A 27,972-nucleotide genomic window follows, 5' to 3' on the forward strand; every position below is an offset into this window, starting at 1 on the left:
TAAATTTGTAAAATTGAGTTTATTTGTCTCAATGACTATGTCAGAGTAGAACACGTGTAAATATGTTAAAACATTTGCCTAGGTCAAGTACATACATAATGTACATGTCTGATAAAAATGAATTTCATGCGCGTGAAAATATACATTATATATGAGTCAATGAACATATGTACATAATACAGACTTGAGGCTTGCAATGGACTGCCTGGCGGGTCAAGGGGATGTGAAAGTATATACAGGGTGCTAAATGTCACGTTGAAAAAGAAATGCTGAATTCTTGAACAAAGGAAATAATTATCATTCAGGATGGCATGGACCATCTCACACTATTATCTTGGCTAATCACCAGAATATTTAAAACAAACTACCAACATTATGGTTGTTTTACATGCAGGAGATACATTCAAGCTATGAGGCATGCTGTAGTTGAGGGCTCCGGATTAATTTTGACCACCTGAGGATCTTTAACAGGCGCCAAAATCTCAACGCCCGGGCGTTTTTGCTTTTCTATCAGAAAATTGGCTGCCGCATCCAGGAATCAAGCCTGTGTCCTTGGGCTCAGCGGCACAACACCTTAACGACTGAGCTACGGCGGCGAATAAGACAAAACAGTCGAACTTTTTAACGAGTGTACACAGAAAAAATAGAAAATCTCTAGTTGTGGCTTTAGGCGTCGATCAACACTTTAGCTGTGAGGCACACCACAGCAGTGGGCTAAAAATTAAGTGTTTAATTTTAAACTTAAAAATTTCGACACATGGGTGTTTTTTTGTTGTTGTTTTCTTCGAAAAAGAAAGAAAGCAGCCACTGCGCTTTGGAGTCCTGTGCTCAGCACATCAAAGCCTTGGCCACTGCGACAAAAGTAAAAAATATGCAACACAAAGTTGTAGGGTGTAAAATGAACAACTCCAGATGCAGCATATTTCTCCAGAACTGCTTTGGTGTGGACGCATAAGCTTTAAAAAAGACGCTCGGAATTAAAGTGACCAGCTGGTGAAGCGCATCATTTTAGCACGCAGCAGCCACATTTTGTTATATTAATTAAGCACTATACATTCCCTTCTGTTAAAAAAAAAAACTTGCAAAAACTGTTATTCAGCATACCTTTTGATGCCCTACAACTCCTTAACGAGCCACTTTTGCCCCTGGACTCGCATTAAAAATTCAGCATTTTATTTTAATTTATTTGTTAATCCCTAACATAGAAACAGTGTGAGATGGTCCGCGCCATGATAAACGATTGTTAATTAACTCGGTGCTGGAAAATTCAGTATTTCTCAATTCAGCCCTTTCCTGAAAATATGTGAGACACCGTGTACATGGTTTGTGTGTAGTGAGCTGTACAAATGAGTGACACCCAACTTGCTGTAGGTGAAACGCTTCAAACCGCTGCAGTCACGTCTGATGAACCTTGTCCAGAAACTTGTTCACATCCATGCTCTTCAAGTAATCCTAGAGGAGGCACACACAGGGGAAATGGAGATGGGTGATGAGCGCATCAACATGCTTTGCACACCAGGAAAGCGGCTTAGCTTACCTCACTCCTGGCTTTCTTGGCTTTCCCAGCATTCTATGAAAAGAAAGGTAGTTGGGGTTAGGTTGATAAGAACACCCTGGGTATGCTGCATATGCCTTAGTGCCCACAAAGGGAGATTGACCGAGTATCAGTCATTCAATTGACAGTTCTAATCAACTACTTAGGCAATCAAATGACATCAATCAGCCAACAACTTTAACAAATACCTTCAGGTGGTGCAGCAGAAACATATATACATCAAAGAAAGTTGATCATGCCAGGGAATCTTGAGATGGTAAATTATCTTTTTTTTATCCGGAATTCACACCACCCTGTGCAGTTATCGCTTACAGATATCCTCAGAGTTGCACATACTCACAAAGGGGACTGTCCACTTTTGACATAAGACTTGATCAAATAACTTCAGTCAACCCAGCGACAGTAATACGCCATGTGTCATTATCATCAGCATGGTCATACCTAAAATGCTCAAACGGACAAATGATGTAGGCCTGTCTTACAAACAAATAAAATAAAAGCTTGCTTTATGAAGAAATGCTCAAGAACAGTCACTATGCCGCTTCTCTTTTTGAATCCCTTAATAGGCTGATTATCTTGACTGATTTTGAGTAAACTGAGCAACAAAATCAGAACAAGAAGCTTTGGCAAACGAGGTCAATAAAACATCACCCTCGCGTGAAACTTAAGCGCAAACTGACACAGGGACGAGAAAGGGAAACAAGACCAGCGCTGATCTCGTTTAAGCACTGGTCTTGTTTCGCTTGGTTTGGTTCATTCGAAAGATTGCCTCATTAGAATCATAAATCTAGAATCATACTGACACCACTGCTAACACACACTTCGCTCAAATAAGCTGTATAGTTAGGAAAAAAGGGAACGGCCATGCGACCCACTTGCTCATTTCGCGCAACAAAACATACGATGTCATACATGCCCAGCTGTGCGATTGGCTGAGGCCGGCAAAAGCCAACGTAAATTAGGCACGGCTTATAAGCTTGCTGAATGAGCCATCTGCGTTTAAATGTGATGCATATTCATTTTACAGCAATAAGAATGGTGTGGTAAACAATCAAAGTTATGAAAATACATATCAGCATAGAAGTACTGATGCGCACTGCTGTTGGTACTGGGCGCAATATGCTTGTTTTAACTGCACAGCTGTCCGCCGCTTTGGAGTTGTCTTATGTGACCCTGTTCGTCGAGCATACCCCATGTTTCATGAAACGATTACTTTCTACAGAAGCAAAAACAAGCCAGGTGCAAATACAGTCAAAAACAAAGCAACGGCGGACGACGGTCTGTGGATGACTATGGTAGCGCCATATGGGAGGATGGCAAGCAAAGCTGCAGAGCCGAACAACGCAGTGGAAGTTCTTTTCAATACGCGCTCTTACGGATTCATTGCTGACGTCTCGAAAACACACGATTTGGCGGGAAAATCGAAGTTTTAATAAACCTAAATTGATTGATTTCTCAGTGAATATGGCATCGTTTGCTGTCAGACAACCGCTAGGGGCATTATAGAACATGAAATCTTTCAAATAAAACAAACTTGTATTTTGTCTGCATGGCCCCTTTAAGTTTCACTCATGGATGTTCACCAACTAGCTCATCTCTCTATTGTGCATCACCCTCGCACCTTCCCTTCCTCCATGATTATACCTGGGAAGTATCTCCGACTTACACTGGCACCAGCTTTCCGTTTCTGCTTTGCCGAATCCCGACCGGTGGTTGTAGCACCACCAGGTGTGCCGTTTCTGAGCGCTTTGTTCATGGCGCCCGCCAGGCTGGTTCGAATGGATTCGATGATTGCCGTCTGGTCACCTGAACCTGCCTCAGGGAGGCCCTGGCTGCCTTGTGCACCGGCCTCGCTGAGGCAGCCGCCAAAGTCCAGTGCTCGCACGTGAGTCCGCGACGTGACGCACTTAGACGCTCTGCTGACTAGCGACTTCAGCTGGGGGCTGAGCTCATGGTTTGTCCTCGATGAAGCCGAAGCCGTAGTCGGGGTCACCGGCCCAGAGGTAACGACCCTCTGCACACACGGTCCAGAACAGCTGGTCGAAGAAGACGACAAACACTGCGGTGAAGCCAGGGGGGGCCCCTGGCTTGTAGACTTGGCTCGTTTGGATGCTGCCGATGATCTTGATAAGCCCTCGCTGCTTTCGAGAGACGACTCTACTTCCTTCATTAGGCTCTTGGTGAGCTTCTTGCCCCTCAGGCGTGAGCTCATCACGGAGCTGAACCGCGGCTTTTCCAAACCTGGAAGAGGGGGTGGAGAAAAAAAGGCGGGACGCTGTTACTTTTAAAACTTGCGCACTTGAGCTGCTGAAAAAAAAAAAAAAAAAAAAAAAAAAAAAAAAAAAAAAAAAAGATCAGCATGTGCCCAACGAAGCAAACGATAATTGCCGGCACCTGTCAGGTTGAATTTTTTTGTTCAAATCATGTAGCAACTACCAAAGATCCACCAATCCACTGCAGGGTGATAACAGCAGATTTTCACTAAAAAAATAAGAAATAAAACAACCAACTGTGGTTGTTTTTCTGAGCTTCTTACACACACGATTTTGATGCCCTTTAAAAAGGAACACTGAGGTGAGTTTGTCGAAATTGTGTACGTGGCTGTGTTGCATGGCTCAAAACGCGTAACCATTCGTTTCACCATGTTGTGGAAGACATGTAAAGGCCGCAAGGTAAAACACCATGTGCTACTCACGGCCATCTCACAAATTATTGTGATGCTGACATAAACTGGTTCACAATGCAATATGAAGCAATTTCAGTTTTTTTATGTCCATTTATTTCCTGGTTAAAATTTCCTCTTCGTTTGTTCATGGACGGTTTATGCAAGTTAACTGCGCTGGCAATCCTGCAGCTCCATCAGTCTGTTGCCACAGCTGACATTGCCCAATCGCCTAGGAGGATGATACAAGGGGAAGAACACTTTCCAACACACTGTCCTCGGGATAAAATGCAGGTAAATTTCCCTCACAAATCCTGGAAATAAGCTAAACATTCTGGACTTCAGCCTTACAAAGGAATTAGGCAGCGTTTATTACCCCCGTCAGTGTCCCTGTCCCTGTAAAAGTAATAGCGCTTTCCATTGGGCGAACAGGTGCACTTCTAACTGCACCCAAAGTGCTCTCGCGAGTTCGGGCGTCTTCCGGTGGTCGGGCAGGAGCAGGGGCGTTGTGTTTCATTGGTCGATGAGAAGCACTTTTTTGGCGCCGAGAGCAGCCGAGAGCAGTTCTCGGTGCTCCGTCGCCAGCGGCGGAGTAACAGGGAACGCCGCGGAAGTCACATGACCTCTTTTGCGTCACTTCTGGTTTTATCCCCGGGTGGCGGAGGAAAAATGGCGGAATCCAGCAGCCGCGGTAGTCGCTCAGTGCGTACGGCAGCAGCTAAGCGCGGCCGTCTGGACAAGGAATTGCTGCTACTTTTAGATGATGAAAGCACCACGGATTCAAGCGCAAGCTCATCATCGCACAGCAGCAGCAGCGACGATGACAACGATTTGACACTGCATGAGTTTATGTTCGAGCACCTGTTCACCCCGCCGGAGCAGCGACCGAAGGTAGAGTCGTATCTGGAAAAGACGGTGGACGCTGTTATCGTTCGCAGCTAATTTTTGGGAGACACGATGGTGACCCCTTTATCATGAACATGAACATCCGCTCGGCTTTTTCATTCGTCGCCATGCGGAAGGCAGACACAAAACCACCGGCCCATATCTGGCAAAACTGGCGAGGAATAACTGCGTGTGGACATCACGAGCGCGCGAAATGCTCCGGGAAGCGAGCGCGGGAAACGTTTGGTCACATGACTCTTGACATCTCGCCCTCCCCCTCTTTTCACTGCTCCCGGAGCAGTGTGAATGTTTCATTCGCGGAACGAAAGCACACGTCCCCGTTACTCCCGTGTGCTGCTCTGACTGCTCGCTCCACTTGCTCCTGTTCGCCCAATGGAATTCACCATAAGTCCAAGCAGTCAGCATTTTGTGAACCATATTTAAACACAGCATACCTGAGTACACTCGTGTACCTGGAATTGTTGTGCAGTAAAAACTCGTTATTCAGTTTTCACACAAGAAAAAATTGTCTGCATTACCCGAATTCTAGATTATCACATCGACTATGAAACTGATAGGGAAATGTTTTCGGCATCATCATGACTTATTTAGCAAAAGAAAGCATGGTTTTAGTTTGTTTCCTTATTGCTATCTGCATGGAAGCATCACCACCATCACCATAATCGGCCTTTTGTATGTCCACATCGGGACTAAGGCCTCTCCAATAGACTCCCATACTGCTATGTCCGCATCCACTTTTCGCCTCCAAATTTTCCCGTTCCATTCATTCAATGAGTTAATTGTCTGAGCCCATTTCTTGGTAGCCACTCTGTTACCCCGATGGGTCCCCTGTAGTCTAGATCTCCACATTAATTAAATCCTCAGCCCAAGTCCACCTCTCCCTCTTCCCTCTAAATTTGGGCTAGAATGTCTTCCACCCGAGCCTGTTCCCAAATTCAAGACACTAGTTTCCTATCTGTAAGCTCCTATCACTCTTCCTAAGCTCTTATCACCTATCACTCTTCTTTCCATGGCTTGTTACTAAGTTCGCAATCAATGTTTTGATGGGTGCCAAATTTCCGGTTAATAAGTAATTACTCCAGTATGCATTCATTGTATACCATCCTCAGAATCCTTATCAATGACAGAGGTAGCAATCAATGACACCTCTCTATCCTTATCAATGACAATCATCATTAATCCTTATCAATGACACCTCTTATTCGAGAGCTTGCCGAATGCCCCCCGACCTACACTAGTTCTGCACTGGTCTTCTTTTCTGTGGTTAGGATCAGCACTGAAAACTTGCCAAAGGTAATTAGATTCATCCATCTCTTCGAGCATTTCATTACCTATGTGAAATGTGAGGCTTTCTGCATGTTTGTTCAACATTACTTTCGATTTCTTCATCTTGAACACTACAACGGAGCTTTTCGAGTAAAGTTCCTGAAGCATTCCTTGTAGGTGTTCTCGAGACTTACTGAACAAGACAATGTCATCTGAAAATACCAAGTGGCCAATCCACTAACTTGTACCTGTGACTTCTTCCGATCAAGCACTCTAGAAACAATATCTCGCGGGTTCGATTCCCGGCCGCCGCGGCCGCTTTTTTGATTGAGGCGAAAAGCAATAACGCTCGTGTGTACGAGATTTTGGCGCACATTAAAGATCCCAGGTGGCCAAAATTAATTCGAAGCCCTCCACTACGGTGCGCCTCATCGCCTGCGTTGCGTCGCTGCGTTAAATCCCCGCCATCAATCAAGAAACAATAATTCTCAAATTCATCATACACGAAAGCTTGTTTCTGCACTATTGATATCATTACAAGTCAAGTTTCCACTAATTTGTCAGTACTAATGTCAGTATGATTTTAACGAGGCAATCTTTCGAATGAACGAAAGTCGTGTTTTGTCTTCATGGCTCCTTTAACATGGGCAGTCCAGGTATTGGCAGTTAAACTACAGACCACCCAATATTTGCACAGCCAAACAACCCCTTTACTACTAAATCTGATGCCACAGTGGTGACGACCTCAGACAGCGCCAAACTTAAGTGTGAGGCTGACGTACAATGTACAGGTTGAAAGACTAGTTTTTAAATTATCGGTAGTATTAAGCCAACTTTGTGGCGGCCAAAGTTTTTTTTCGCACACTGCCTACACTACCATCCGATTGGGCTTGTATTTTTAGGGTTAGCTGATATTGTAAGTGTGCTATGATGGCACGGTGGCAACGCATTCGCTTCATGATATGGAGAGCGCAATTCTGGTTCCCAGTATAATGACTTTTCTAAGATCTCCGAGATTTCAATAATCATTGTTGTTTGTTAGGTTAAACTAGAGAGAGGAAAGTAGTACAAGACATGTCTGAGGCAACATCATGCAGCCAGATGGCACTGTAATAGAGTTCCGCCAGATGGCACAGTACACGCAGCAATTTTAACCACCCCCCAAAAGCATCGTAAATCAACTGCGCCGCATCACTTTCTTCCAGAGTGTTCAAGGTAAAAAAAAGTAAGCAAATGGACTCTCCAAAAGAAGGGATTAATGGCACTAACGCTTGAAAGCAGCCGGAGGCGAAGGTTCCGTAGGGAGTGGACTCTTGGGCTGCAGCAGGGGCAGGCGTTTCTTTGCTATGGGCTTGCTGCTCTGTGCCTGGGCAGTGCCTCTGCTGCTGCTTGCTATTGGCTGCAGCTGGCGCTTGGCTACGGCTGGGCTGGCCACCACGATATTGAAGGGAGAGCTCAGCACCATGCCCGGGTAGACCAGGCTCGGCACTGCCGACGTTGTTGCAGTGGTGACCAGAGCAGGTGCCTGACCGGGGATGCGCATGTCAGCGTTGCTACCAGTGCACAACACCACCTGGGAGACTTGAGGACCGACCACAATTGAGCCGTCTGCTTGGGGGACAGGCTGGGACACAGCCAGGGTGGCAACACTGCAAGCAGAAGAACGTGGGGCTTGTTGCGAGGCAGTTGTGCTGTACAAGCAAAAATACAAAAATACCGCATTTACTCGAATCTAACGCACCCTTGATTGTAACGCGCAACCGTTTTTCGTGGTCCGAAGAAAAAAAACGCTATGTCCTCGATTGTAACGCGCACTGGCCTTTCATTATTTAATAAAAAAAATGCAACTTTTTCTTACTTGCAACAAGCAAGATTTATTCCAAAGGTGGCACAAAATGAAATGTGCCGGTTATTGTCGGCAAGACAGTCACCACGACGACGGTCTGGGCAGCGACAGCTCTGTCGTTACGGGTCTCTGACCCGCTCGCTGCTGCTGCACATACTCCGCCAGCGGGTCTTCTATTTGGAGATATCAGCCCCTCTTTGGTCTGCTGAACCCTTTCCGTGTCGCCTCGCTTGCGAAGATTTTCTCTTTCTGTTTGCGCCAGTCCTGCACGCAGGTGTCCGCAACACTGAACGCACGTGACACGGCCCGATTTCCATCGCTTTCCGCGCACAAGATTACTTTCTTCTTAAACGCAGCATCGTGGTGAACCCGCTGCGTCTTTGCAGTGTGAAATTCTATGGCGGAAAGAACAGAGGAATGCAAAAAAAGACTACGTAGACAACAAAGGGAAACATGCGCTGACTACGAAGCGCTGGCCACGCGTTCAGTAGTCAAGTAGCCGTCTTGAAATGTTGATGGTGATACGGCACCGCAATTTTGAGTTGTACTCGATTGTAATGCGCATGTGATTTTGGTAACTATTTTTCCAGAAAAAAGGTGTGCGTTAGATTCAAGTAACTATGGTAACCGTTTTAGTGCTGAAAAATGTATGGGTCTGAGAGAACCTTTAGTGGCATGCCCTGGTGCAATGTTGGGCACCGACAGTATGCCGTCACCTCTAGAATGCCGAACAGAAACAAAAATAAGAGCTTGCACTGCTATGTAGAGGTGGAACATGAAGTTGTGGCTATTACATAGCTCCCTATGCTCAGCTGAGCGCAACACTACAAAAAAAAAATTCCCCCGCATTTCCCCGAGGGGGAGAATGTGAAAGTGCGAATGCACGGTTGTCGGCCCGCTTGCGGCGCTTGCGCTCGGCCCCCGCAGCCCACCGCCTCGCCGCCTTCTCTTCCATCTCTTCCATCGGGTTTGTAATATCACGTGTACACCACGCAGTTATCAAGCCGCTATAACGCCGCTGAGTCGCCAACGCACGCCACTGACGACGTAGTTTGAATGCGTTAAAGATATAAGGCGCGTCACTAACACTGATATCAGCGTCGCGTCCGTGGCTTGGTCGGTAGAGCGTCGCGCTGCGGCCGCAAAGTCCTCGGATCGAAACCTGGCGCCGGATGCTGTTTCTTTTTTAAATATAGAGGAGCACTGCGGACGCCGCCGCCGCCGGCGGTGGATGGTTTGGGGTCGCTTATAAAGTGCATTCGCACTTAAAATGCACTAACGTTAGGTGACCTACAAAGGCTTAATACAGAAGTGTCAACTTTATGGCTGTGCTAACTGCTGTGCCATCAACAAATAAAAGGAGTGCTGAACTAGCCTGCACAAAGGGCTTACTGGTACGAAGAGCACTCACATTGGTAGGATAGAAAATATGCCCCCAAACATTTCTATAATGTTATGGTTCAGCCACGGCACCATTTTCCCACCACAGCAAAGTACGCTCAAGTAACCTCATCTGAGCCATGCAAATAAGTAGTTGTAAAACACCCAAAGGGAATGAGAAATCCTCCACACAACGCAAGGCCGACCTGTCCAACAACTGCGCATATTTATTGCGGTCTGAAATATATAGAAAGATTTAAAAAATATATAAATAAAACATGAATGACGTCCCACCGTAAGAAGATAGAAAAGAAATAAAAAAGAAAAAGAGAAGGGAAGAGCCTAGAAATACAACATGATGTTCATGATGCTGTAGGCAACGCCACTCCAAACATCATTTTCTGTTTTTAACTATGCCCTTCACTTCTGTTTTTCTTCTTTATTTCTTTTCCTTTCCCAATCTTATTAATCTTATTTAGGGTGCGACGTCACTTGGGTTTCGAACTATATATTAAATACTTGCGTAATGAACCCTCCCCCCACTTGTCTTCTTGAGAATTTACTCTTCTGTCACTGAAAAAAAAAAAAAAATGCAGCGGGAATATGTTTTTATCTCAGCATGGTTGCTGATCCCTTAGACCATCATAGTAACTCGATATCACGCTACAGTACGTGCAGAAATGCTAAAAACTCATTCCAACGAAAAGAAATCTCAACACTAGCAAGAGACGTGAGCGCGAACGCCATGGCTCAGAATTTAAAAAATTGTGCGCTTGCGGAGCGCCACCTTCTGAACGCAAAACGAACCTTTTTGCGCTGTAAAAATGTTCCTGCGTGCGAACAAAGCACAAAACGTACTCCGCACTCCTTCCCTGCTCTTTGTTGCTATGGCTGGTTCTGGCGGCATGCGAACAAAGCACTAAACGTACTTCATGCTCCTCTGCTCTTGAGGTTCCGCGACTTCGCCATTACGCTCGTGGTTTTGTTGTTCAGCAGTGTTCCGACCTTTTTTTTGTGCTCCTAGTGCGCACCGTACGATGGGCCAATACATGAGCTGCACAGCCGGATTTAAACTGAAGGTGGTGGACCGTGCATTGATGCACATGGAAACCGCATGGCTGGGCAGCACTTTGGGTACGCTATGGGCGAAAACGAGGTTTTTAGGCGGGAAACAGGGATCGCCGTGTGTTTCGTGGGTCCAAAGAAGGGAAGTTTCCCGGTGTAGGAAAAGAAGTTTTGGAGTGTTTTGATAGCACGCAAGACGGTGCGCTGCGGGCCAACAAATGTGAGGTAGCAAGCAACTTTATTAAGGAGGATAGCTTCATGGCGAGTAGGGACCCACTAGCATGTTGCGAATAAAAAAGAAATTTGATTACCGTATTTACTCGCGTAATGAACCCACCTTTTTTCCAGAAAATTCGGCATGAATTTGGGGGGAGGGTTCATTATGCGGGAAAAAATTGCAACAGATTTTTTAACAGTTGAAATTCCACACAATAAAGTTGCTAAGAGAAGCGCGGCAGAGCCTTACCATTTCCGTAAGAACACCTGGGTGATCATGTAATAGAATTTTTTTTTTATTCTGAACATGCCAGTGGCCCCCACTCGCCATAGAGCTGTCCTCCTCACTGAAGTCGCTTGCGGCTTCACATTCGTACTCGGCCCACAGCGCAGTCTTCCGTGCCGTCAAGGCACTCCAAAACTTCTTTTCTCACACCCAAAATTTCCCTTTTTTGGGCCCACGAAACATACGACGATCCTTGTTCACTGACCAAAAACCTTGTTTTTGCCCATAGCGTACACACAGTGGGTCAACACTGAAATGCTGCCCAGCTGCGCGATTTCCATGTGCATCAACGCATGCTCCACCACCTTCAGTTTAAAACCGTCTGTGCAGCTCATGTACTGGCCCATCGTACAGCGCGCACCGGGGGCACAAAAAAAAGGTCGGAACACAGCTGAACAACAACACCACGGATCGTCATGGCGAAGTCGCGGAACAGCAAGAGCAGGGGAGTGTGGAGTGCGTTTAGTGCTTTGTTTGCACGCCGCCAAAACCAGCCGGAACAACAAAGAGCAGGGAAGGAGTGTGGAGTGCGTTTTGCGCTTTGTTCGCATGCTGCAATGTTTTTATGGCACAAGGTTTTTGTGTTCAGCAGGTGGCGCACCGCAAGCGCGCAGTTTTTAAATTGTGAGCCACAGCATTCCCACTCACGTCTCCGGCTAGTGTTGAGATTTCGTTTTGTTGGAATGCGTTTTTAGCATTTCTGCGTGTACTGTGTCGTGATATCAAGTTACTACGATCGTCTACAGCATCAGCAACCATGCTGAGATGAAAACATATCTCCGCTGCATTTTTTATTCAAAAAGAAAATGGCAAGGCTCTGACAGTGCTTCTCTTAGCAACTTAATTGTATGAAATTTTAACTTTTAAGACTGTTGCAATTTTTTTCCCACATAATTAAACCCTTCCCCCAAATTCATGCCGAATTTTCTGGAAAAAAGGTGGGTTCATTACGCGAGTAAATACAGTATAAATAAATGTGCAAGTTGTTAGTTAGTGCCTGTACTGTCCTGTGTTTCATCCCTGTCCCTGCGCTGCTTTCACTGACATGTCATGCAACCAACTAGCCCAAGCTCAAACTTTAGTCTGACCTGTCCGCCTGGCACAGGGCCCTCCGGTGCTCGGGCGACAGTATCGAGTTGATGACGTCCGCCAACGTCGTGCACCGTGCAGGGCTCCCCTCCGGCTGAGGGAGGTCCGGGATGGAGATGCACGTCACGGTCTGCCCGTCCTCCATCGCTTTGGACACCACCTGCACCGCAGGATTTGCGGGCAAAGGCGCCGCACAGGTGGACTCCGGAGGCCGTGACGGGGTCTTGAGGAGAGCCTTCAAGGGGACGCCCACGGGCATGCTAAACGTGCTTCTGGAAGCCGGCGTCTTGAAAGGGGACGCCTGTTTCGGAGCTGAACGCGGTAAGGAGAGGGGCTGGCTGGCAGCGTTCTCAATCGGCTTGCCTCGCTTGATGGGCGACGTCCTGCGCTGCGTTTTCTCTCCACCCTTTGAAGAGCTGGTCTTTGGTGGCGATGGAGATCTCCACTGCAGCTGTGTCCCTGGTGTGTTCAGCCGTGGTGACCGCCTTGGTGTTTGTGGTGCCCCACAACCGGGCGTCACGGGCGGCTCCAACATGTTGATGAGTTGCGGAGTCGTGGGCAGGGAGATGGGCTGTTGTGACTGGCGCGGCGTCCTGGGCGGACTGACGTTGCCGCCCCCTTGGGGGCGCGACTTGGAACAGCTCTTAGACTTGGGTGTCACCAGGACTCCGTGGATTTCGCTCGTCGTGTCCAGCTTTTCTGCGATTGCCAGGGCACACATGAAAGAATGGTGCTTAGCGAGGCAAACTACTAAGACTGCAAACACTCCCAAGAATGGCTTCACCGACAACAAAGGAACAAGAACAAGTCGGGCTGTTTGCAAAGCATCCTAAACTGTCTTTCCCACATTTAAGGCAGTCCACAAAGCAATTTCCAGCACTAAAGAATTTTTTGTGTGCAGAATTTTAACAATTCAGGCAGAACGTAGCAAAATTATAACTGCATGCTAATTTAAGTCAATATTTGAAAGTATTTCAGAATGAACCTTGGAGTGTAGACAGATAAGAAAGCTATGAATCAAAAGCCTGCAAAGGGGCCCTGTTTAGACCAGCATCAAATTGAAAGAAGCCAAGCAGCAAGAATTTGTCCTGGCTGCAGCAAAGAAAGAGACGCTAGACTGTGCAACTAACCACAAACTGGACTTGAATGGCAATGTTGGTGCTTGACATCTTTTCCCTGTGCACGCCTGAGCTGGGAGGCCAATTCCAAGGTGGGAAAAGTTTGAGCAATCTAAAAGTCACACCACGGATACTGAATGAATGCATCTAGCCCGTGACCGTGCGCCCTGAGACACCATGGAAAGTTTCAGAGACCTACCACATAGTTGTGCCAGGACTTCTTCAAAAACTGGATCGCTCTCAGTCCTAGCCAAGATGTCCTTGATCAAGGTGTCCGACACGCTGCCGTCCTGATGGGAAATAAAATAAAAATAAAATGACCAGACAAAAACTCTTTAAATGCCCACATCAAAAAGGGGTAAAGAAAACCCACACACATTTCACACAGCATAACGGCAAGTGTTTAAAGTGCATAACTGCCTTACCAATTTTTGCAACATGACGTCTATTTTGCTGTACGATCCAGGATCAAATGCAAGACATATGCAGTACAGAAGAAAGCGTAGAATTATTATGAAAGATTCGAAGATAAGAGCATAAGAATAAATAAGGAAATGATAAAGAAACAAAACACATCATTTACGTGTTTAATGAGCGAAGCTACAGCTCGGCTATAAGACCTGCTGAAGTGAAGGGTTCCCGGACTAATTCTGATGACCACCTGGAGATCTTTAAGGGGGGACGAGGGTCTTAAAACTAACTTTTTTATTTATGGGTAGAAACTTATGAAAATTTGCACACTGATGTGCTTTTCTCTGTAGATTTCAAATATGCAATTATATTTGAGCTGGTGCTGTTAGTTCAAAAGTTATCATACAAAGTCTAAACCGCAATTAGGTAATTTCTTACGCAGCTTTAATGAACTTTCGCATTGCATTTTGTCGCTTTTAATTACATGAATGGATAGCCAGAGAGTTCCCATACCCGATGACATTCTTCGTTTTTCTCTAAAGTCACGGCATCCTAAAAAAATATGTCAAGTACAAAAAATGGCAGTATTGGATATTTTGGCTCATCAAAATAACTGCAAGTCATCATTTATGCGTAGCCTAAACAGAAAAACTAAGAATGTCATCGGCTGCCTCAGGCTGTACTGAAAAAAATGGTACCAAGATTGACCTTATGAAGCAAAAATAAGTTTCCAAAAAGCTGCGTAAGGCTGAGGGAAGTGACCAAAAATATGAAACTGAGAAAACTGCATTTGAAGTTTGGCCATGTGTTATGAGATGAACCATCAGTAGTGTAGCTTCAAAATTTCCCAGTAACAAAGACATGTTCTTCCCATTTTCAAATCTGTCTTTGGATTCCAAAAATGTCAACTAGAACTGGAGATACAAAAGGCCAAGTAACGGACCCCAACAGGAATTCAGCAAAATTTATCGACTTCGAATCTGTTGGCATTTTGTTAGCGTTGTGAAATCTGGTGGTGTCTTGCTGGCGTCGTGAAAACTGCAACAGTCCTTCGTGAAGTGCCATCATCTATTACAGTGCACTGTGGTACCCAGAATATTGTGTACGGCAAAAGTGTGAGGGTGAAACTTGCTTTAGGTGCCCCCCTTTTTTGTTCTTTGGTGAGGCTATTTCATTCGCGGTTTTTATGCTGGAAGTTTGAGAGGATACAGGGGTGGGACACTGCGCAGTGCGTTTTCCGCAAATGCATCATGTTGTTGGCCCTCAAAAGAGTCTTTTGGGGAAAATAAATGTAGCTGGAAGGCAAACTTTCTTGGCCTCAGGGGATAAACCCATAGACGCCTTTTTCCTTCAAGCCGTGCATGGTGCGGCTATCTCCATCGGACATCACGGTTGTGTACTGCAGCCCATTCTTGGAGAGCGAGCGCTTGAACATTATCAGGGCTGCCTCTACCTCCATGCGTCCTGCACCACAGTCAATGTTTCGCTGACACTCATGGTCTGCCAGCCAATCTTCGTAGCCCTCATCTGAAGCTTTGGGTCTGATGGTGCAACCTAAGCAAAAGTTAGAGAGGACTACATGATCAATCACCAAGCCGGTGTACACTCCAATGATGCAGCCCACTCCAATGTGTGACAACCGTCCCTTTGTCATCCACGTGCCATCAAACATATCATCTACGTTGTTTGGCGGCTGACCAAGGTGTACAAGTCCTTGATGGCACGCACACTATCAGCTTCAGAGGCTGCTGCAGTGTCCTCGCAAACCTGAACCACTTTCCTCAAGTGCGCTTGGAATGTCTTGTGGTGCAGGCCTCTGTGGGACAAGTTCATACCAGCACAAAAATCTGAAAGAGCAGTCACCCCCTTCCCCATGCTTTGAATACTTTTCAAAGCCCTCATATTCACTTCAAAAAGAGTGATATTGCCAGATCCTTCGGTCCTTGGCGAGGAAAAACGTTCCACACGGTGTTCACAAATCGAGCACGTCACCTCGAGCTTCACGGCGAGGCCGTACTGCCAGTCAGGCTTCCTCAAATCCGGCGCCGCCAGCCCGCACTTGCCGCACCTGACGTGCGCGAAAAGGTCCTTCAGCATTGCAAAATCCACTAAGACAAAATCTGTGCCGGATTCTTCCTCTGAGTGCGCCAAATCCACTTCAAGGAGGTCGAATTTCCGCTGCGTTGCTGACTTAGTCTCCGTTCCGCGCTTGACCTCGTCCGCGTGTTCCGTACGCGCGGCGATCTCCTCCGCCGTGTAATACCTCGTGTCAAGCCGGCAGGACGTGCTTGGACCAGGTATGGATTCCGGAGGTGGTTGGTCAGGCGATGGGGCAGGCGAGGCAATACGAGGCGGCGAACGATTCTCATCCGGCGGAGTCGAGCGGCCCGAAGTCGCACCACGCGACCTTGGGATAGGCGGACGACGCTTTCGCTTCCCGGGCGCATGAAGGGTCATCTTCTTCAAACGTACGTCTCCTGGCATCATTCACGAAAGTACGCGATGGAAGAATTAGAAGAAACTGTAAAAAAAACTGCTCTAAGCGAGCGCTGCGCCAGAAGAGCGGACTCCGTCAGACGCGCGTAGCAGACGCCATGATGGCGACCGCCATGACAGCAGTCGCGCCGACCAATGGGAGGGGTCGTATGGCGAACTCAAACCGCGCGCGCCCGCTCTAGCCAATCAGCGGCCGAGAAGGTGCCTTCGGAAAACTGGCAAGGCCGGTCGTTCTACTCAAGCGACGCCATTTTGAGATATCGCAAAATGCGCACAAAGAAACAAGCTTCAAAACAAGACCAAGATGGCGGCGATCGGTCGGCTGCTTCGCCCGCGGGGCGCGCGGGAATTTGAAGCAACTTTTGCCCAATTCTGGGCATTTCGTGGCCCTCGAGGCGTTTCAAAACATGATTTTAGAGTATTTCCCGATGGAATTTCGCGTTGATATTTTGAAGGCAGGTGCTTGAAGGTACAATAATTCCAAAAATTGGATTTTCTCAAAATCGATATTTTGGCCATTTTTGACCATTCTAAGACCCGCGTCCCCCCTTAATCTGCGCCAAGACCATGACAGACGAGTGTTTTCACTCTTCGCTTTAATCTGAAAAGCGGGCACTGTGACTGTGATCAAGCGTGGTTGTTGGGCTCATAAGCACGCCTTAGCCACTGAGCCACCGCAGCAGGTCACAATTGATATTTTCTTGAGGTGCTGCTTGTACATAAAAACGAAGTGCAATCTGCTCAGTGACAGCAGCATTGTTTTCCATCTAACAAGACTGCAAAAATAAAACATGAACTGCCCAATCTTTTGAATAAAGCATAGCTGTACCTTCTCTTCAAGGTTTCGTTAACACTTTCAGTGCCGAGTTTTTTTCGGTGAAATGCAAGCCCCTGGCTCATGCCAAGAAGAGGTATATCAGCAAGGTGCGCAAAAAATCCGGTCCCCACAGTCACCGAAGTTTCTGAAGGCTGCTCAGCCATACCACAAAGACAGCAGAGAAGGGGCCTCACCTGCGATGTGAGCATGTCCCTGGTGCTTATGGCAGCTTCCTCAGGTATTGGCTCGAGTCGAGCCGAGGCACTCACTCCTGCTTCAACACCTTCGGGGCCCACGACGGCCTGGTTGATGTTCTCCACCAGCTTCTCCACAAAGGGGTGGTTTTGCAGCAGCTCATCGAGCAAAACCTGCACAAGGCAAGCCTCTATATGCATTATCTCTCTCACAGCTACTAGTGACAAATTGTGCGGGGCCAACACATAGGTGGAACAAGAACCTGTGAGCAAATACAGAGGATCAGTAGATCTTTTAGACCAAGCTTTATCAAGAGCTCCCCTACTCCAACGGCTGCTGCATCAAATGTACGGACCTTGCTAAAAGCTCCTTGGCCTTGTAAAAAGTTAATAGGCATTGCAACTTGCAATATTTCCTCTCGAGTCAGACTGAACTTTTTGACCTCAAAAAGCTGGCGAGAGAAGTTTTGTTCTCTTGCAGCCATCAAATAATTCGGTTACGCTCAAAGGTTAAGCTTTAGCTTTGCTTTGTAACGCTACTGATATTTTTTACACAATAAATAAAATAAAAACAACTCACATTCCGGACACAACCCCCTCCATTCTATAGTGCAAATTTAAAGCGCAACAAATTTAGACAGAAGACGAACGACACAAGGACAAGCGCTACTGTCAACTAACACCACAACGTCTGGCGCCGGATAACGAAAAAGAAAGGTGCGTGTCAGAAGGTGTGGATGTTCTTTTGCGGTCTGGGGTCCCCAAGAATACGTTGCCTGTAAAGAGGGTAGCCACCTACTTTAGCTAAAGGATCATCACCTATGTCTTGTACAGTCCGATAAGGAAGGTGGGTTCGGGGTGTTTCCTTACGCTAGGTTTTTTGCTAAAGCTCACGAAGCTATTGGTTCTGTCTTTCGTGTCTGCGACAATGTCTCGTTGCACAAAGTTAAACGGGAAGCAAAGGCTCTGTGCAGTAAACTCAACCTCGGCGGTTTGGTTAAACAGATAGACAGTAGCGCAAAAATGGGACTGGAGATGTTTTTCAGCGCTAAGACTCATAAAGTCGACACGCCCTTTAGAGTTATCGTGTCTGAAAGGCAGACATGGCAGAATGTGTAGCGGGTTTTCTGCAGCGCAACTTGAACCTGTTGAATGTAGATGACCCTTTTGGTACAAGGAGTTCGGAGCAGGTGGCTGAATATCTGAGACAGAATTCGGCAGTGGGGTTTAATGGCTTTTCTGTCGATGTTAAAGACTTATACTACTCCTTGCCACATGACCTGATGCTAACCTGTGCTGAAGATGCCATTTTTGCTTTTGGTGCAGTACCGTTTTCAGACTGAATGTGGCCTTTCTGTTCAAGATTTTTTTGGATTTACTGGGGCTCTACTTAACGTATGTCCAGAGGGATGGTCACGTGTACATCCAAAAGCAAGGAGTCTGTATAGGCTCATGCGTTGCCCCTGTTTTGAGCAACCTGGTAATAGCCCACCTTGACAGGTTAATTGCTGACAGACTAAAGGAGACAACGATTGTAAAAGTAAAATTTCCACTATGGAGTACCAACTAGCTCGAACCCTCCCGTTGTTAAGTTATACCTCCATTCTAATTCCCCAAAAAAGCTGCTCATGTTTACTTTAGAGTTCAATGAGATTCCTATTGATGTAAGAGTCGAAGGCCCACAAAAATCAACACTCTAATATAGCGACTTGCAGTGTGTCCAAACTAAGCTTTACTTACGTACCCCCATCTTCGGCTGGAAGAGAGAAGCAAGCGAAAAGACTAGACGTCAGCATTTTTACTGCACAACTGCTAAACAAATGTGAGAAATAAAAGCACCTCATAAATGGCACATAAAGTAGATTTCAAGAACTATCATACCAAAGCTTCCTTTGGCTCCTCTGGAAGTGAGGAGCTTGCCTCCCCAGAACTCGCCACCTGCTTACTTGATGGAGAAGGGCCCGACAGGAGACGGCGCCTTGGGATCAGGCTGCAGGAAGAAGGTTTGAGAAGCCTGTTGCGGACTTACTGTTGAAGCAGTGAAAGCAATACGACAACTTGTAACTCCTCCACTGAAAGTAACCAGAGGAAAACAAGAAAAAGGCCCTGTCTTTCTTTCCTGGGGCCAAGAACTCGTTACATTTCACACTTGTACGATGAACGGAGCAGCTCGTACGTATATGTAGATGACTGAAAGATACAGAAAATACTTATATACACTCATGACAATGCAACCTATCAACACAACACAGAAAGGCCGTCTTGTGTAAGACCCTCCTGTTTCGTCTCCGTGCAAACCCGCACTCAAAGAATGATGCTGTTAACTGATTACGCCACCCTCTTGCAAATCTCCAAAATTTCGCTTTGTATAAAGTTGCACTGCCATGAAGCTGTCAGCAAACAACTGCTGTGAACTTCACTCGGCTCCCTTTCAAAAACGAACAATATAAATTGTACTTTCACAAGACAAAGCAAATCACAGCAAGCAGGGCCTCTTTACAACAGAATCTTGGCGCAGATCAGAGAGAAAGAGCAGGAACTGAAATGCACAAAGAAGCACCTTTTGCGCCGGGGCGAGTAAAAGCGACTGATGTCGAAACGGATCTCCTTGACGGGTGTTGAAAGTGACGGCTGCAGTGATCGCTCTTGAGACAAGATAGCCCGTGGAGAATCTGGTGCTGGGAACCGCTGTGGTAATGGTGGTGGCGGTCCAACATTTTCTGGAGTCTCCATGGCAACCGGGCTCTGCGAGCCAGCGTGATCCTGCAGGAATTTAAAATTTTTATTCTCTTAGTTAGCAAGTGTAGGCACACATTACGTGGTTAGTATTCGGGATACACACGTGCCAGAAATAGCCCTAAATTAATTGACTTTAACCCTCTCACTGTCACTGACATACCAATACGTTTCCACATTTCCCCTCCGCAGTGCCACTGATGTACCGGTACGTTCTTCATTGTGCATCCCAAAATTCGTGCCATAGCGCAAAGTTGGCATGTGTTTGGACTGTTCGCACCATCTGTCGAATCTCTCTAGTAGGCCGTATTTTCACTTGCTAGCACTCTGTCTTTCTCCGGCATATTGAAGAGTACGGAGCGACCGGCACCCACCCTTCATTGCTGGGGGGCTTGGTCAATTTGCGCATTGTACTCTGTCGGGAGGAGTGACCATGCGGCATTCGTGAATTACGGGTGCGAGGGTTGCTCTGCCATCCGCAACGTGTTTCTAGATTTTTTTTTTTGTTCCCACGTCTGCTACAGCACGCCAGGTTAGCCCAGCGCCCCGCTGCCTCTTTAATAGACCGAAACATGACTCCATCGCGGTTTTCACTCGCTCACCGCGCCCTCACTAGCCGCTGTCAGCAACAAACGAGGTTGTTGTATCAATGCTGAATCCCCTTTTTATCTCTATCTGCCATCATGATTCCACAACGCGTCATTTCTGTGCGTTGTGCTCCCTCCATGCGCGCGGTTATTTTCGGATGGCTGACCGCATGGGGCCTTCGACTGCGGACAGGAGCGATGGTTCTTCTGATTCCGATCTGAATACGAGCCGAGCTTGGATTCGCATTCTGAGAGTTCCTTATTGTAGGAAGGGGTGGGAGTTTTACAGCATCAGCTTCTGATGTTGAAACTGTGGGGTCGTTGTACCGGAAGCGCGGACAGCAAACTGAAAATATCTGGAAGAAAGGCGATTTCTCACCCACGCTCTTTCCCTTCGACGAGTTACGTTCCGGATGCTATCATAGTCCAATAAATCACTACGCTTCTTCCATGATATTCCGGAAACCAAGCCGACACTGGGGGTGCATGACGGCCAGAATGACCTGACAGTGAAAGGGTTAACCAGCCCTTCATTTAGCATTTTTACGTATAACTACCGTATGCATGACTGCAGTGGCCTGAAATTAAGACGCCAATACTAGAGAAACATATCTCGTGCACCAAGATACACAGTAATCAATTTGCTCAAAGGTACTCCAAGTTGTGCTTAACCAGATCAGCATCACATATTAATCACGGTGTAACTGACGAGGTTTCAGCAACTGCTCATCCGAAATAATACTGAAGGAATCTCGTCTTGAAGCAAGACCTATGACCTATTACATGCCTGCTAAGGCATACACGCCCTAGTCCTCAGACAACTCTGCCACTTCCCCCGCCCTCCCTAACCCCAATCAATATTCCCCTACCCCCACTATCTTTAGGTTAGCCCACAATAAGCATCTCTTAAAACAAAATTTCTCTGACAAGAAAACCAATATGTTTAAAAGGGTAAAAAAATAAAGCAACACTACTACACAACCAAGAAAATAATGACTCGTTTACATCCCTCAATTTGCCAAAGTCGGCAGCAGGTAAACAAAGCATCTCACCGGTGTCTGTTCCACTGAAGACGCCATTGTTAGCACTGGAGATGAAGCTGCAGACGTGGAAGGCACGGCAGTCACCGGTGAAGGTGCCACCGACCGGACCACCGTGGTGGAATGTTGGCCGTATAGAACCGCAGCACCATGCTCATCGCCCCCGGGCGACGGACCTCGAGAACTGCCGTCCACATCGATCTCCTCGCTTGCTTCCGTACGGGTCTCGACCACAGTCTCGGAGACTTCGAAGCCCTCACTTGATGGCTCAACAACAGCGCTTGCCACGATGTCCTCTGTTGGCATGCTGTTGTGATGATCGCAACTGGCATTGCTTCGCTCATTGTCAGGCAGCAGAGCATCGTCCTGGCCCCACGGTCCCTGGCAGGCCTTGTTTGGACGCGCTGGGCTTGCCTGAGCAGCTGACAGCGATTGGTCATCCTTCTCTGCGGGGCGTTTGCGTAGGTCGATGCCGGAGTCCCTGACGGGCTCCTCATCACCCATGAACGGGTTCCGAGCATACATCTGCCTTGGCAGGGAGTTGATGTAGGCCAGGTAGCAGTCGCTGTAGGCGGCCAGGTGCGGGGTGGCGAGATGTGGAGGCCCAGAATAGCTGGGCACTGATGCCGAGGCCTTGGGATCTAGGGGGTGAGGGCCAAAGGCCTGGAACACAAAGGGGTAAGGGTCCACACGTTTTGAGAAATGCGGAACACCAAGAAAACTTCTCATATGCGGGAACAAATGAGAATCGCTTGGAGCCAAGCGCAAAATGCCAGGGGGATGTTATATTTGTTCACAGTCTTTAGGTTAGTGGTCAGGCATGTTGCGAAACAACGTAACACTTACGATCTGCCTCTTCTGGCCGGCAACAAATGTCTGCTCTTATTTTGGCATCAACAGGTGTTTCTTGTAAATTTGGCACCTTCCCCGACTGTTTTGGCCCGAGGCACAGGCACAAGAAAATGTTGAGCCGCCAATTTCACCGGCTTGTTACCACTCAATGTTGCGTACAGTGACACTAAGCATTGACCGCACATGCGACGATATCAGAAACACAGCCGGCAGTAAACAAAGTGTCAAACTAAATAAGACACACATCCCTCCTCGTGAGCCACAGGAGGCAGATGAATGCTGAAACGTGAATGGACGGGCACGCACCCCGAGGTCTTTTTCAGGTGGCTCGAACCTGGCCGCACTGTCGGCCTTGTCCAGAGGCTTGTGCTTCAGCATGCTGGCAATAGACGGCGGCAGCAGGGGGTAGGGCGGGAGTGGCGTGTGCACGTGGTAGCTCAGGGTGCTGCCGTTGGGCTGGGAGTGGGTCGGACGGGGCGTCTGGGAAAAGCCACCGGGGGTTGCGGTTGACACCCTCGCCGGCTGGGGCGGCTCCGGGTCTGCCCCGTAGCGTGGCTGGGGCAGGGTGCTGGGACCTGCGGGCCATCACGCTCCCCATTTACTCCCGACCAATGACAGCGAAGCCATCCGTACGCACAAAAGAAAGCCACGAGGATGGCTGCGATGAGAACAGCAGGTGAGGTAAACTGGCCATGCTCTCTGGTGAGTTGCGCTGCTGAGCACGAGGTCGCGGGTTCGATTCCCGGCCGCGGCGGCCGCTTTTCTGATGGAGCCGAAAAGCAAAAACGCCCGTGTGTGCGAGATTTCGGCGCACGTTAAAGATCCCCAGGTGGTCAAAATTAATCCGGAGCCCTCCACTACGGCGCGCCTCATCGCCTGCGTTGCGTCGGCGCGTTAAACCCCCCAATCAATTCTATCAATCAATCTCTGGCGAGTGTTTGAAGCGGCCATGAAGACAAAATACAACATTGTTCAATTTGAAAGGAGTAGCCTTTGGTAACTAAGAATAACTTTTTTTTATTTATTTTATTAGAATATTATCTTCACTTAAAAATTTGAAGTATGAGGAAAAATTATCACCTTTTGAGTGGGCTGGATTTCAAATATTAATATGTACTTTATTGGGATCATTACCTTTATTGTTAATAATTTTCTAAATGAAGAAAAAAAGAAGTGAAATGCAAGAAACAACGAAGAACTTGCAAAGTTCGTGCTACAGTGACGCAATATGGGAACCAGTGTTATGTGCATACTTAGCGTTCAAGTGATATGATCAAACTGACCTAGAGGCACCACTACAATTGCACAATCATGTTTCTTACGTGGCTTAGGGTGGCGGCAGCCAATCACCCAAACAAGATTCTGTAATGTCATAGAGATGTCGCCGGAAAGTGGCTGGAGAGTCGCCACTGCTTTATCTGCTTTCTTCAATATCTCGATTATTCGTTAGAAGCTGGCGATAAGATTGGTATCACTGTAATTGGGAGAACGCAGTCTTTTTAATTATCCATACTTGTGTTAGGGGTGAAGCCCCTTAGAGGTTGAGGCTGTTGTGGCGTCTCCCGTTGTCATCGTCGCAATCATCTCATGTAGTCATGGTACTAAAACACCGGGAAACTCGTTTACACCATGCGCTGGAACGTAACGCGTACTAAAAGAAAAACACAGGGACACTCGTTTACGCCTTGCGCTGGAGCGATCCATGCTTCGAAGACAAGAGACTTTTACAGCAAAGCTGTATACCTGCACCCCAACGGTTTCATCTCCGTCGGCATAAACGCCAAGGCACCAAGAATACACTCATACACTGCATGCTTCGCCCCTCACCAGGTTGCACATTAGTGGAGATGGCCCAGGATTTTTCTTGTTTTCATGACACTTTTAGCTTGTTCATGCATGGGAAAGGCGGAACACCTGTTGTAAAAGAAGGCTCCGCACATTGCTCCACACTGGCAAGGAAGGACGAGGAGCTATTGTGTTACAGAACAACGGGCACAAATCCTTGGCGAGCCAGCCCTACACACAGTTGTGCATCGCAAACAGGCACAGCTACTACTGCTCATCACAGTGCAAAAAGATGACTCTTTAAGGCTCAGCACATCAACAAGAAAGGAGGTTGGAAGAGAAATTTGCAGGTTGAACAGCTTGGGGGAATCTGCATGTGTGCAGCGCAAAATACTAGTGAGATTAGATAAAAATAAAGCAATATTTACTACTTGAGCGGGCTCCACTGGCTGCGGATGAGGGAGTGGCACCTTGAGGCCGTGGCGAGGGCTGGCCATTGTGGTTTCCCCCCTGCAACAGAGCATTTCGACAGCAACAACTGAGGCTGGGGACAAGTGAAGATCAGTCTTAGCACTCATAACGCGCAATTAAATCCTCAGCATGTCATACACAGCTCACCCTTTGCAACGTAAAAATCCCTCCTCTCCAAAGTGCAAAGGCTCAGTGGTAAAAACCTAGGGTGCATCCATTAAACAGGTAAGACAGCAAAGTTGTGTGGAGTTCAAGAGGCCATAGAGAATGCGTGCAGTGCCATTTGACGTGAACGTAATCTCTCAACTTGCATAGCATCCCCAATGCGCCCACTTGGGTGCAAAACCAGCAGTGTACACAGCAGCGCCATAAAGGGGAAAGGATAAACTGATTGTACTTACATGCAATCTCACATTTTCTTATTAATCTAGTCAAAGGCACTATCACAGCTAAGGACTGTACAACGCTGTGTACATTGGGGAGGGCAAAAGAAGAGAAATAACAAGCTGAAGGTCTTGCAGAATTAATCTTGTTGCCAGTGAAGCAGAACATACAGAAATGGTTTACACCTGACTACACCTGTTTGTGTAGTCCAACTGTAAGCAGCTATTCTACAATCCCTAATTCATTTTGTAATGCATTTTTCTACTACAGTAGGTTTATTTTTGCGGTCTAATAAAGTGGGCACTTCATATTATTTTGTGCGCATGCAATTTATGAAAATGCCAATATCGGGCGTGCCCCATTTATGAGGACGGCCTGTGTGCACTGCGGCCCTTCACGCAAGATGAAGCAGTGCATTGGTGCGATTCACAGAAAATGACACGTTTACGGTGGCTCCCTAAACCAACAGCCTATGCCTCACAGCTTAGTGTTACTCCATACAACAATATACAGTATAATCACAAGGCTTCATTACAGTTACAGGTCAAGCCTGCATCAACTCACATTATTTCCACCGCAAGCAGATTGCAACTGGGCTAAAAGTGTGGTCAACTGGGCAGATATTTGCTGGAGGTTTGGTACTGTCTCCCCAGATGTATTGCTTGGTCCTGAAAGCATAGGGCAAAGAAAAAAAAGTACAATGCAAAACCACCCTTGTTAATAGCTGAACATACTAGGAGCATCCCAAGGGGAGTGCCCCGGTCAAAATAATGGCATTGGTCTTGTAGTGGCAAGCATGTAGCCTTCATCACACAACCTAGACTAGGGATGATTTCTTTTTAGAAATCAGGCTACTTGATTACGGACCAAACGGCTGTGAAGCAATGCCACAAAGGCCCTCCGCAAATAAGAGAGCAACAAATATGCATGTGAACAAGCTCTGTGGTCAAGCCAGGAGCAATAAGTGACCAAGTGAAAAGTGAAAAACGACACTATAAAGCTCATATGGAAGAATTAACCGCACTAATAGTTGTTTAAAACAGGGTAAATTGGAAGTGGCAGGATTGTGAGAGTACGTCTATGCAGTAAAGATGCCCTAATGCAGAACAAATAAACAGTGCATATATCTGTGTCCTCTATGCCCTTATTCCGATTACTCGTATACCCTGTGCACAGGTACCATCAACTAGTCCAACCCGTCGCTTCTCCTCGCTGAAGCAGCAAGTTGACTCGGCTAAGGATGCACACAAGCACGCACTTGTCACGTGCGCCCTCAAAGCCGCAAACCATAAACACACTGGGGCTCTTTGATTTACAGTCTCGGACTCACCGCGGGCTCCCCGAGAAGCAGTCCGGCATTTGATTTTCCCATGTATCCCTATGGCTTCAAAGAATCCGCGGACTACCCACGGTGAGTCCGAGACTGGGGCTCTTCGATTTAGTCTCGGACTCACCGCGGACTCCCCGAGAAGCAGTCCGGCATTCGATTTTCCCATGTATCCCTATGGCTTCGGGGAATCCTCGGACTACCCGCGGACTATCCGCGGTGAGTCCGAGACTGTAAATCGAAGAGCCCCACTGTCGGCCGGAAGGTTTCCAAGTTGTGTCCCAAAAATAAAGCCAATGTAATGATAAACCATCAGCAACCAATGTAATCATAAACTATCAGCAAACTCGCTAACGACTTGTCCACAGCTTTAAGGTTGTACTTTCCATGAGCATTGGTAAGAAAAAAAAATTGAAGGCCCACCTTGGGTCTGGGTGAACTGAAAGCCAGCATCGAGAAGCTGAATAAGGTTCTTGCCAGCGATGTTGGTTGGGTACTCTCTGCCCCTGCGCACGTATTCGGCATACTCCTTGAGGTCGGGGCTTTCCCTTAGGAAGGCCTCCCACGCCGAGTGACATCCTGCCGATTTCAAGTAACCTACAACAGAAACCACGCCGCTCGTTAACAAGATCGATGTGGAAGCACCCAAAAGCCGAATACTCACCAAGGACCAGGCGAGCAATCTCAGAAGGCATCAAGTACTCCATACTGCTTCTTGTCGTCGCGCGTGAAGCACGTGAACTCGACGAAAACAGGCAAAGTAGAGTGCGAGATATCCTGAGGGAAATAGAATACGGGAGGCTGAATACATCATAGGCGAGCCAGGGAACAATTGAACGAAGAAGCACTTCATTAACGACGCGTGACTGCACGGCAATTCAAGCCCAGACAGCCTGAAAGCTAGGAATACGGCGGAATGCTCACTTGTCTGCAGTGTTTTGCTTTGGTGGCTCTATATTGTGAACAAAACTGGTGGCTGAGAGGACAGTGCGTGCCAGAAGTATTCCTCGCGCATTTTGCGCTAGACACTGGTTAAGCACGGAAACATTTTCGGTTAAGTTAGGTTCTTGTTTCACAAGATGAACGCGCCCGCAGAAACTTCGTTGCTCTTTAAACTTCACAGAAGATCATTCCCGCCATGGGCTTACACACAGCGTGAACAGGCGGGGACGCGCAGCAATATTAGCACCAACCGCAACAATGAGATACAATTACAACAGACAAGCATCAACCCTTTATCTCACCTTATTTTGCCTTAAATTCAGGATATTTACGAACTAAACGGTTACATGCCTAGGACGCTAAAATAAATAAAACGAAAGCGCAACGCGCTCTCGACATCTGTAATAGTCAATAAAATACGGGATAGTGGGCCATGTAAAGCCAATTCATCCAGGCAAACCAGCCAAGTCTGGATGCGACTGCGGCGCTCCCGCACCAGTAAACGTTGTGCGGCGAGAAATTTTTAAGCTCGGTAGGTCCT

At 47.2% G+C, this 27,972-nt stretch overlaps 1 protein-coding gene across 2 annotated transcripts; it reads right to left on the minus strand.

The window, feature by feature from the left end:
• On the minus strand, positions 1 to 27,877 carry LOC144151647 (uncharacterized). 2 transcript variants are annotated; one of them, XM_077682758.1, is made up of 16 exons: positions 27,734 to 27,877; positions 27,154 to 27,266; positions 26,913 to 27,086; positions 25,727 to 25,830; positions 24,736 to 24,817; positions 22,829 to 23,097; positions 21,683 to 22,333; positions 19,868 to 20,070; positions 19,189 to 19,297; positions 17,308 to 17,481; positions 13,589 to 13,679; positions 12,271 to 12,970; positions 7,659 to 8,038; positions 3,222 to 3,796; positions 1,538 to 1,570; positions 1 to 1,452 (listed from the first exon to the last, which is right to left on the minus strand). In XM_077682758.1, the coding sequence occupies exons 2-16, from the start codon at positions 27,194 to 27,196 to the stop codon at positions 1,396 to 1,398; spliced, it is 3,645 nt and encodes a 1,214-aa protein (XP_077538884.1). In that variant the 5' UTR covers positions 27,197 to 27,266; positions 27,734 to 27,877; the 3' UTR covers positions 1 to 1,395. The 2 variants fall into 2 exon arrangements, with proteins under 2 accessions (XP_077538884.1, XP_077538885.1); XM_077682759.1 differs by lacking the exon at positions 27,734 to 27,877 and adding an exon at positions 27,414 to 27,698.
• Between the last annotated feature and the right edge of the window lie 95 nt (positions 27,878 to 27,972).

Source organism: Haemaphysalis longicornis, unplaced genomic scaffold, assembly GCF_048455015.1.
Source record: "Haemaphysalis longicornis isolate Haplotype H1 unplaced genomic scaffold, Haemaphysalis longicornis Haplotype H1 scaffold_9, whole genome shotgun sequence".
NCBI classification, from domain to species: domain Eukaryota; kingdom Metazoa; phylum Arthropoda; class Arachnida; order Ixodida; family Ixodidae; genus Haemaphysalis; species Haemaphysalis longicornis.